Source organism: Heterodontus francisci, chromosome 16 (genome assembly GCF_036365525.1).
Source record: "Heterodontus francisci isolate sHetFra1 chromosome 16, sHetFra1.hap1, whole genome shotgun sequence".
NCBI classification, from domain to species: Eukaryota; Metazoa; Chordata; class Chondrichthyes; order Heterodontiformes; family Heterodontidae; genus Heterodontus; species Heterodontus francisci.
In genome coordinates this window covers 86714100-86726329 of record NC_090386.1, presented here as the reverse complement: position 1 = coordinate 86726329, position 12230 = coordinate 86714100, and the positions used below count along the sequence as shown (strand labels likewise).

The 12230-nt window shown below is 41.8% G+C and overlaps 1 protein-coding gene across 1 annotated transcript in view; it reads right to left on the bottom strand.

Moving 5' to 3' along the window:
* Positions 1–2792, bottom strand: part of LOC137378299 (glutathione hydrolase 7) — a 66809-nt gene extending 64017 nt beyond the window's left edge. The window contains exon 1 of the mRNA XM_068048544.1: positions 2402–2792. Coding sequence (XP_067904645.1) covers positions 2402–2573 — 172 coding nt within the window. The 5' untranslated portion in view covers positions 2574–2792. The remainder of the gene's footprint in view (positions 1–2401) is intronic.
* Between the last annotated feature and the right edge of the window lie 9438 nt (positions 2793–12230).

Sequence of the window (12230 nt, the reverse complement as noted above, 5' to 3'; positions counted from 1 at the left end):
TGTAAAACTGTAATTGACATGACAATTGTGAAAAGGAAGGGTTGGGAAGGAACTCATGACAGTATTGAAGGAAACTGATCTCCCTTGCAATGTTTGTATTTTTTGGTGCTGTTTGGAAACTGTCTGGCAATGTAATTTTTACAGATGTTTATGAATAAAGTATATTTTGGAAATAAAAAAAAAAAATCTGGTAATATAATGGGAAACAGCATCAACTACTCTTTTAAGGGTAATTGGATAAGTACATGAGGGAGGGATAAACAGAATGATATACTGATACGGCAACATAAAGGGGGGGGGGGGGGGTGGCAGAGAGGAGACCCATGTGGAGCACAAACCACTTAGGTTGAATGGCCTGTTTCTCTGCTGTTAAATTCAATGTAGTCCTAAAAGGTGAGATTAAATAGGCTGAAGGACTTTTCTCAACCAAACCCATCTGGTGATCTAGACTGAGGCAAGTCATAGGAACATCGGAACAGGGGTAGGCCATTCAGCCCCTTGAGTCCATTCCACCATTCAATGTCATGGCTGACTGGTATCTTAACTCCATTCATCTGCCTTGACTCTATATCCTTTTATACTCTTATCTCGCAAAAACCTATTGATATTACCTGAGCTGGCATCCACTGCTTTCCATGAGATCCACACTTCTACCATCCTTTGTGTGAAGAAGTATTTCCTAATTTCTCTCCTGAATAACCTGGCTGAAGGTTATGTCCCCCTTGTCCTAGATCCCCATTCCAATGGGGAAAGTTTCTCTTTATCCACCCTATCAATTCCTTTCAAAATCCTTAAAAACCTCCATCAAATCACCCCTTAATCTATATTCCAGGCAATATAAACCTAGTTTACGTAATTGTGCTTCATAATCTAACATTTGGAGCCCTGGTAACAATCTGATGAATCTGTGCTGCACTCCCTCTAAGTCGAATCTATCCTAAAGTATGGTGCCCAGAACTTTACACAGTACTTCAGATGTAATCTAGCAGGGCTTTGCACACCAGTAGCAAAATAGCCTTCCCTTTATATTCTAGTCCTCTAGTTAACATTCCATTAGTCCTTTTGATTATTATTTTGTACCCAATTACATTTTAGTGATCAGTGTACACGGATCCCTAAATCTCTTTGGACCTCCACCGTTCCTAGCTTTTCATTATTTAAATAATACTCTGATCTTTCCTTTTGTCCAAAATGGATGCCCTCACAATTAATCTAAGTTGAAATCCATCTGCCATAGATTGATTAAGTGGGTGAAATTATCAATTTTTCATTGCAATTCTATGCTCCTGTCTACACTACTATATACCACCAATCTTTGTGTTGTCAGCAAATTTAGATATATTGATGTTTATTGTGTTATTTAAAGCTGAGGATCCAGCACAGATCCTTATGGGACACTGCTAGTCACTTGTTTCCAATCCGGGTACACATACTCGTTAACCCTACTCTCTTCTACTGTCCAGCCAACCCAGGTCAATTTGTCTTTAATTCCACGAGCTTTAATTTTAGCTGGCTGCAAGATGGAGTTTGTTAATTAACAGATAGCTGTATGTGAAGGTGTCCAACAGCAATACCAAATAGGTTTGTTTTTGCTTTTTTAGGCAACTTAACAATTCCAGACGGCCATTCTGAATCTTCTGATTAAAAATACCAATTCATAGCGAATTCCATAGCCATATGCTGACAAACTCAGTGTGGCTAATAAATCAAGGAAACAGATTCCACAAGAACTTTCAAAAAAAAACAATGAGACAGCATTTGAAGAGGACGAATTTGCAAGGTTGTGGGGTGGGCGGGGACGAACTGGGTGCGGGATTAAATTGGAAAGCTCTTTCAAAGAGCCAACAGAGGCACAAAGGGCCGAATGGGTTTCATTCTGCGCTATAAGGTTCGATGGAGGCATCGAAAGAGACAATCGATGGATTTGATAAGCCCTTTCAGATGCTAATCCACCTGCTATGTGTCTTAAGAATTGGCTATTATTTCAGAATGTCCATGTCCCCATTTAATGGCATAACAACAAGCTATCTCCTGATAGCTTGTAACAAAACAGATAGTTATTACCCAGTTCAATGAAACCAACAAATCAGTACAACACACACGTTGTTACACAAACAATTCAGGCTCCAAAGGGGTTAATTTCGCAACTCTGGAGAAGACGGTGTTAGAACAAGAACGCAGGCATTTCCTTGCGGATTGCAATGTCTTCCACCACATTATAATCTTACATTTTAAAATCGGATATCCGTATTACCCTCACACCCAAATATTTAAAAAATCATTAGAAAATAATTTAATTATACATATGAATAAATATTTATATTCATATCAGCACATATATAATGACAGCAATGAAATGTATTTATTTTCATTAACTGGCTCTCACAGTATTATAACCAACCTGTCGTGTCCGGATCACAGAGAGACGAGTCATCCTCCTTACGGTACCGCAGCACATTGTCGGTGGAGCCGGCATCGTCTTCAGGCAGCCGGGGAAAGCTGGTGATACTCATGTAATCTACTGGCGAGTAGGCCCCGAGGTTCGTCTCCTGACCGGCCTCTTCTTCTGTCATTATGTGTTTATCCCTCACCTCTATCTATCTGCTTCACTATGAAGAGATGAGTTGAGCAGGAGGATACCCTGAGTCATCCAAGCACTTGCAGCGTCTCGGCTCCCGCAGCGAGACACTGTTGCCTTTCCTCTGTGTTGTGTCCCTGTGTGTGTGATGCTGCTGCTTTTTGTGTGTGTGTGTGTATAACTCTTCCTTGTAGGAAGTGGGGAAACGCGCCTGCACCACACGGGCAGGTTAAAAAGCAAAAAGTATTTTCTTCCCAAATAGCCAAGAAAGGAGGGTGGGGGAGGAGAACTAGAAAGACAAGTGGTTCAAATGCAAAGCGTGTGGATCAGGTGACAACCTCACAGTCTTCTGCACACAGAGCATTGTAGTATGTGTCTATTCTGTAGATATAATCTGTGTATGTTTGCTTGTATATAGAATTTCAAGTAATACTATCAAAATTCCATGTTACAATAGAAAACTTCTAATGTAAATTTATACAATAATTTTATAAGCGAACTGATTTCTAAAGGGTTAGTAACGACTGTGATATGTTGAGTGGTGGTGCTTTATAAAAATTTACAACGCAAGGGAGGGGAGCTTCATTGGGCGATACTGCACTGCAGAGGATGAAGGAGGAAACAAAAGTAATAAATCGACAAGATACAGCTTATGCCCAACATTCCACGTCAGCTGGATTTTTGTTTTAAAAAGCAGCATTGTGCTGTTGCTGATGCAGTGAAAACGCCAGGCTGCTCTTGAACAGCTTTCTTTGTGTAAGCTTGTTCGTGTTTCACAACCAAACTCAACTTCTGGTTCAAGAGCAAAATATGGGGAGTGCGTGGGCGAGATTTTACCACGCACATACAGAGTTAAAATCAGGTTCAGTTAACCCTGATTCTCTCTCCACAGATGCTGCCAGTCATGCTGTGTATTTCCAGCATTTTCCATTTTCTTTCATATTGCCAGCATTCACAGTATTTTGCTTTTGTATTTAACATTCTGCCTACGGTAGCAAACTGCTGACGGTGGCACCAGCAGCACAGACGAGGAGGTGTTGTAGTGCTCTTCCAACTTAATCAGACAATTCAAATGAATGAAGGTGATATTTGCGTACATTTCTGAAAACGTCTGTGCTTCGACTCTTAGTTAACTGATAAGGATGATATAAAACAATGTTTCATCAAAATTGTCTTTATTTATTGAATGGGTTGAAACCACAGGATAAGTTTTATAAAAGACTGACAAACAGTATTTTTAAGTGGCCTAGACAGCAGTTTGTAAAATGACTGAACATTTCTTTGACTTCACCTTGCAAATTACAAAGCTATCAGAAAGGAGTTGGGCTATCTGGAAGTGTGAATGGCCCATTGCCTGAACTACTCACAGACCTTCAGAGATAATCTGCTTATTCAGATGGGTGCGGACTGACCAGTTAAACTCATCACTTTAGACAATGGACCTGGAATGAGGATTTCCCAGCTTGCTGTGACCATATTTAGTAACTGACTAGATTGGGAATAGAGGTCATGTGGCAGCAAATTAACCCTTTGTGTTAGAAAATGACTATTTCTCCAGCGTGAACCAGAATCCACCAGACCATGAGGGGATAACAGCAAGAAGAGAACACATGGTCTCTCTCTCTCTCTCCCTCTCCAGCCATTCTACAAGCGTGTGCCCTGCCTGTATCTGATCAACTAAACACCGCAGGCAGCATCATAAATGTAAATCAAACAGCTGCTAACTTCAGAGGAAAAGACAGAGAACATCTGTCAAGACTGTAAATCAGCTATGAAGAGAGACTGGATAGTTTAGGAATAGAAACAAGAAATGCTGGAACCACTCAGCAGGTCTGGCAGCATCTGTGAAAAGCGAAGCAGAGTTAACGTTTCGGGTCAGTGACCCTTCTTCGGATTCGGCTCACTGACCCGAAACGTTAACTCTGCTTCTCTTTTCGCAGATGCTGCCAGACCTGCTGAGTGGTTCCAGCATTTCTTGTTTTTATTTCAGATTTCCAGCATCCGCAGTATTTTGCTTTTATTTTACTGGATAGTTTAGGGTTGTTTTCCTTAGAGCAGAGAAGCCTGAAGGGAGATATGATTGAGGTATACAAAATTACGAGGGGCACAGATAGGAAGAAACTTTATCCCTTAGCGGAGGTGGGAATAGATTTAAGGTAAGGGGTAGGAAGTTTAGAGGGGATTTGAGGAAAAGAATTTTCACCCAGAGGGTGGTTGGAATCTGGAACACACTGCCTGAAGGGGTGGTAGAGGCAGGAACCCTCACAACATTTAAGAAGTATCTAGATTAGCACTTGAAATGCCATAGCGTACAAGACTACGGGCCAAGTGCTGGAAAATGGGATTAGAATAGATAGGCGGGCAGCCATAAAGGCAGGGCTAAAGTGTGGCGAGTCGAAGAGACTTAGCAGTTGGCAGGAAAAAAGACAGAAGCGCAAGGGGAGAGCCAACTGTGTAACAGCCCCGACAACCAATTTTACTGCAGCACCTGTGGAAGAACCTGTCACTCTAGAATTGGCCTTTATAGCCACTCCAGGCGCAGCTCCACACACCACTGACCCACTCCAGGCACTTACCCATTGTCTCTCAAGATAAGGAGGCCAAAGAAATAAGGTGCTTGATGGCCGGCACGGACACGATGGGCTGAAGGGCCTGTTTCTGTGCTGTATAACTCTATGACTCATGTCTCATGTCTGTGCAGAATCCAGAAGAAATCACCGCTCACAGCCTGAAACCATCCAACGCATCAACTTGCAGGATTTATATATGATTGACTTTCTTTTGGACACTCAAGCAAATTAAACTACCCTCTCTCCTTGTAACCTACTTCTGGGTGTGTGTGAATTCCTTGCATGCATGTGTGAGTGTGAGTTGGAGCGTTTTTTTAATTTTTTTTTATTTATCAGGTATGAAGAATGATAAACACTATTTCCTTTTCTTTAAAACCTTACAAGAAAACCTGTCTGTGTGTCTTTTACAGTCACAGCACTTAAACAGTTAGACACTCACTAAATTGACAAGCAAATTTTTTAAAAACACCTGCGACGGTCAACCGAGAGGCAGAAAGAGAGGGGAGCCATTCTACCACTTCTCTCCTGGCCGTAACAGAAAAGTTGGGGCTCAGGTCCCAGATAGGACCCTTCGGCAATGAAGAATTAGGAGCGGGAATTTGAATTGATCCCTAGAATTATTTAAAACTTGCATAGAGTTTTCTTGTGGGTCATAGTAATAGAATACTTAACATGTCCACAGTAAGGCTAGTGTGTTCATGGACCAGAGTGAAATAACTTGGGACACCTTAAAAGCCTTATCCATTGAAGAGTTATGGAGTGTAGCTAGACAAATAGAAGTGAGTGTCAGACCAAAAGCTAGGAAACCTGAAATTCTCAAACTTTTGGCCACCTATTTTTCAATTGAACCTGAAGAACTGGAGGCAGGTATGGAATCTGAAGTGGACAAGCTAGCATTAGCAAGGATACAGCTGGAGCAGCAGAAACTGGAGCTAGAATTCCAGGAGAGAGAGCCTTTGAGAGGGAAAAACAGAAAAGGGAGTTACAGGCACAAAAAAACAAGAAAATAAGACAAAATGACCCTAGCTCAGGACAGAGCTTTGAGCTCTTAAAGTACTCACAATTGGTACCAAGGTTTAATGAAGAGGATGTGGAAACATTTTTTGTGTCATTTGAAAAGCTTGCAATGAGTTTGTAGTGGCCAGTGGAGGCTTGGACCCTTCTACTGCAAAGCCGATTAACAGGAAAAGCCCTTGAAGTTTACTCCCTATTGTCCAAGGAGAGTTCTTCAGACTACCAGAAGACTAAAAATGCCATCCTGAGCACATGTGAGCTGGTACCAGAGGCCTACTGCCAAAGATTCTGAACTTCCCAGAAGCAACCTGAGCAAACTTGCATTGAGTTCCAAAGGATTAAACGACTTGTGTTCCAGTGATGGATACGGGCACTCAAGATAGATCCCACATACGAAAGCCTCAGGGATGTGATTCTGCTAGAGGAATTCAAAAATTCACTCCCCCTTTCCATAAAGACCAATATTGAAGAGGTCTCCAAAGCCAGGCAAGCCACAGTTACAAGCGATTACAAGTTCATCCACAAACCCTTTTCCCAAGGGAAATCCTTCCCTAGTCACCTTCTCCGAAAAGGATAGATGGTGGGAGACTGATAGGATAATAAGCAGTAATGGGCAGGAAAGTAAAAATGGAAGCACAGAGATCCCTCCTCAAACTAAAAAGGAAGGTGCTGAGAACAGGAGTGAAGCTCAAAAGCCGTTGTGTTTTCATTGTTAAAAAGCAGGTCACCTCTGAGCTGACTGCTGGAAACTAAAGGGTAAACCTATAGGTTTTCTTGGGGTCCACCAGACTGGTGCAGGCCAAGGGGTCCCGACGGAAAGCACAGCAGACAAGGCTGTGGCTCTAATCACAGCAGTTAACCCCGGTAAATGTACCGCTGTGAGTGCAGTAGAATTTAGCAGAATTCCTGACGGTTACCGGGATTTTGTATTTAAAGGGGAAGTGACCCTCATAACTCTCAAATGAGGCAAGTAAGCCCATAGCCCTATTTAGAGACACAAGGGCCACCCAACTGCCGCTGCTGGGAAAAGGCATGACCCTCCCACCTGAGAGCGCACAAAATGCAAAAGTTTCAGTGAAAGGTATTGAAGGGAGATATATGTCCGTACCTTTATATCGAGTGCACCTGTAGTGCGACCTTATTTCAGGACTGGTAACTGTAGGGATTGCCCCTAGTTTACCTGTGGAGGGGATCGACCTGCTCCTAGGTAATGATCTGGCAGGGGCTAAGGTGGTAGCTTCCTCAGTGGTCTTAGAGAGGTTGACTGAGGTTACTGAGACACAGCAATTACAGGAGAAGTTCCTGCCATTTTCCCTGACTGTGTGGTAATTGGTCCATGGCCAAATAAGCTCCGTCAGAGGAGACTGAACCAGCACAGCAGGAGGATGACTATGCAGTCTGGCTGTCCAAAACTTTCTTTGGAGATTTAGATGAGCCAAAGGAAGTGTTAATCAGGTCTTCCTTTGTCAAGGCTCAACAAGCCGACCCAGTGTTAAAAAAAGTTAGCATAGATTGCCCAGACTGAAGCTGAAGCAGAGGAAGTTCTGGAGTGTTACTATTTAAAGAATGAGGTTCTGATGAGGAAATGGAGACCTGCTCGTTGACCTGCTGATGAAGAGTGGACAGTGGTTCACCAGGTAGTAGTTCCTCCAAAATAGCATAGGGAAATATTGAGGATTGTCCACGAAATTCTGATGGCTGAACATGTCGGTATCTGAAAAGCCCAAGCCCACGTAAGCCAGCATTTTTATTGGCCGCATCTCCACAAGGACGTGGTGGATTTCTGCAAAATGTGCCACACGTGTCAGGTTGTGGGGAAACCCCAACCTGCAATAAAACCTGCTCCACTAATTCCCATACAAGCTTTTGGGGAACCGTTCAGCAAAGTGTTGGTGGACTGTGTGGGACCCCTACCGAAAACAAGAGGGGTCACCAATAGCTCCTCACCATCATGGATGTGACCACCCGATTTCCAGAGGCCATTCCCCTGAGAACCATCACAACCAAAGTTGTGCTTGAGGGGCTAACTTAGTTCTTTACCTGATGCGGACTGCCTACGGAGATCCAATCAAATCAGGGTACAAATTTCATGTCCCGTATTTTTCAAAAGGACATGAGTAACCTTGACATAACCCAGCCAAAGTCCTCAACCTATCACTCGCAGCCACAAGGGGCTTTGGAACAGTACCACCAGGCCCTAGCAGGGCATCCCGCTATGAGTACTCCCATGACTGGGACAAAGGACTGGGATTCCTCCTATTTACTATCAGGGATTCACCAAATGAATCCACTGGTTTTAGTCTCTTTGAATTAGTTTATGGCCACAAGTGAAAGGTCCTCTTAAACTAATCAAAGAGAGGTTTTTAGAATAAAGGGAAGAGACATCAGTATTAGACTTTGTACCCGTGTTCCGTGAGCAGCTTACGAGAGCTCAAGAGCACCTTAAAACCTTGCAGAAACTTATGGCAGGCAGACAAATGTGCTAAAGCCTAGACATTTAAGCCAAGAGACCAAGTTTTAGTGTTACTACCAATGCAAGGTGAACCGCTGAATGCCAGGTTCAGTGGCCCACATAGAGTAAGAAAGAGGATCGGTGAAGTGAATTATATAATTGATATGCCAGACCATAGGAAACAGCAAAGGCTGTCACGTCAACCTAGCAAAGCGGCATTACAGCTGGAAGGGGATGAACAAGTGCAGGTATGCCAGGTAATGAGGAAAGATGAGGGTGTAAGGAACAGTGAAGATGAGCTAGAGGGAGAAGGAAGCATTGATGATTCTCAAATTGAACACCCTACTGTTCGGTTAGCTAGACACCTTGCTCTCTTATTTAGACGCAGAGCAGAGAGAAGACTTGACAAAGCTACTCGCAGCATTTGAACAGATATGTCAGGACAAGCCAGGATGCATGACCATAGCCCTACATGATGTAGATTTAGGAGCGACCCCTTCTATAAAGCTAACCCGTATCACAAGGTCCTGAAAAATTGGCCCAGGATCGGGAAGAAATTAAGTACGTGCTGGAACACCACTTGATTGAGCCCAGGCAGAGTAGCTAGAGTTCTCAGGTTGTACTAGTACCCAAATCTAATGGCTCAACGAAGGTCTGCATTGATTACAGAGACACACGCTGCATATAAGTGTGCTTCCAACCACCAACTCCTCTTTAAACCTGCTCCTATATACATGAGCACAGATGAGTCCCAACACCTGAATACAATTCAACACAATATACAATTAATAGATTCCATTCCCTCTCTAAATAAAATTTAGAGTTTATATGTACAGTTAAAAAGACTTCCGTACTCTGTACAAAGCACTACATTGTGAGATGACCATCTTCCAGGATCGCTAACATCTCTTCATACATGTACTTCTTTTAGTAAAACAATCTGATGGTTGATGGCTTGAAGCTATCCTTGAATACAATAATTAATTTTAGAGATTTCCTTTCTCTCCAGTATGTGTTTCAAGTCGGCAAGATCAATTTTAATCTTTTCTCACTCGCATTTTTGTAGAGTGCAGATTATCCCACAATAAACTATTATCTACATAACATTCAATAGGTATATAACTTCAGTAACCCCATTGTACAGAAGATCACTTAAACATTTGTCAAGTAGAATCCCATATCCACTGCCTGCACAAGAGCTAGTGTTTCAGCAGCCAGAGTACTTCAAACAACACTTTTTATTTTCCTAGCTTTCCAATCTAAAGAATAAAATTTCTCCTTTTCACTCATAAAAGTCCTATGATACCAGCTGCACTAGATACTTCTCAGGACAATTCTCATGTAAAACATCACTAAAGATAATAGCTTCATGTTCTTTAAGTGACCTTTGGATGGGAACTTAAGTACATATTTTTCCAGATTAAATTTTTGTAACATTTTATTTTCTCTTAAAACATCCTTTATGGTGGGCTGTTTCATCAAAGTACTTAACCCCAACACATCAAACTGCTGGCTTAGTCTGAATGCATGACCAGTTCAACTGACCAATCAAGCTTCGCAATTGCTTTGTCGCTTTAAATATAACACCACTTTCCTGTGCTGAATTAGTACAATATGACACTTAGAATCATAGCTATAGCATCTGTTAACTTGTCCTTGGCCATTTCTGGAATTAATTCCTCCATTGTCATTGTTCCAACTTCGTCTTTAATCCTTCCATTCCATTGATCCCTGTGACTGGTATCTGGAATATTTTGGAACCTGCCAACATTGAATTTTCCATTCTTTGTGTCATAGCAGAATGCCTTCTTTGTTCCATGAAGGCTGAAGGGAATGACTTTCCTAGGAATTTTTTTTAAAGTGTCATGAAAACCACACCTGCCAAAGTGAGACATGTTGGTTTTGTTGTATGGAACATTCATTTTGAACAGTTGCTGGACTGAAAGTAGCTTGGTTTGAAATGACAGTGGCTGGAAACATGACTGCTCGTTTTGCATTCTAAAATACAGTTGAAAAAAAGAGACAATGGGAACTTCTCACTGATTCAATTAACAGAGATTGGTCTGGGCAACAGTGATCCACATCTTGAATGTGTAAGAAACAGCACTACACCCCTCACCGAGAGCTTTGAAATCCACAAACCACAGGAGCGGTTGTTCCAAATAAGGGGTTAGTCACATAAATAACCTACTGGCCAATGTGGAGTTTTGAATTGTGCTCACAGAACACTTGGAAAAGAGACTGCAATTTGAAGACAACAGAGAAGAAAGGTCTCTCCCTCTGGATTTCAAGAAGACAGAAAACCATCGAAACAAGTTTGGAAGCGTGCACAGGACCCAATGAGATGGCAAGATTGAACTGCAATCAAAGACTTGACATCAAACTCAAAAGACAGTAAATGAATTCCAGCTATTGCTTCCAACATTTCCCCTTTATTCTTTTGCCTTTTCTCTCTCTATCTGCGTGTGTGTTCATCGCATATGCATGCTAGCGTGGTTGCGTCATGTATTTTTGGTAGTTTTAACCAAATTAGAGTTTTAAGGTTAATAAACTTACACCTTTCTCGTTTAAATCTAAGAAAACCTGTCTGATGGATTTCTTTAGCATTACAATGGGAAAGCAGTGAACAAGGATTCACCGAAGGGAAGCTAAAAACATGGTGTTTTAAAAATTAAACCCTGTTATGGCCAAACCAGGAAAAGGCTGGGAAGGAACCCCTAGACTCCTTTCTCACCTGGTCATAACACACTCTAGCACAATATCATAATTTAAACACTAGTACCAATCCAGGAATCCCCAAATTGAACTTTGCCAACCTTTTTTACAATTTGTTCAAGTGCATGATATATTCTTCCGTGGAATGGCCATTCACTTTCCAAAATCTATCAGATTCTGACCAGAATTGTAGATTTCATTTTGGAATTCTATTAGAAAATCCAAACCTTCATTATTATCCAACTTACTGGCAACCATCTTAGAAAATATCTTACTATCAAGGGGAGGCAGTGACGTAGTGGTAATGTCACTTGACTAGTAATCCAGAGCCCAGGCTAATGCTCTGGGGGCATGGGTTCAAATTCCACCACAGCAGATGGTGAAATTTGAATTCAATTAATAAATCTGGAATTAAATGCTAGTCTAATGGTGACCATGAAACCATTGTCGATTGTTGTAAAAACCCTTCTGGTTCACTAATGTCCTTTAGGGAAGGAAATCTGCCGTCCTTATCTGGTCTGGCCTACCTGTGACTCCAGGTTCACTCTTAAATGCCCTTTGAAATGGCCTAGTCAAGGGCAATTAGGGATGGGCAATAAATGCTGGCCTAGTCAGTGATGCCCAAATCCCACAAACAGATAAAAAAAAATTATGATTTTACTTGCAGAGCGATAAAAAAAGAGTTGTCTAGATGAATCACACTTTCCAGCTCTTGGTCAATAGCTTTGAAGGTTTCAGCACTTCAAATGTATATCCAAGTATATTTTAAATGTATGAGAGTTTCTGCCTCTACCACTCTTTTAGGCAGTGAATTGCAGACCCCCACCACCCTCTGGGTGAAAAAATTCTCCTCAACTCCCCTTTAATCCTTCTACCAATTACTTTAAATCTATGCCCCTTA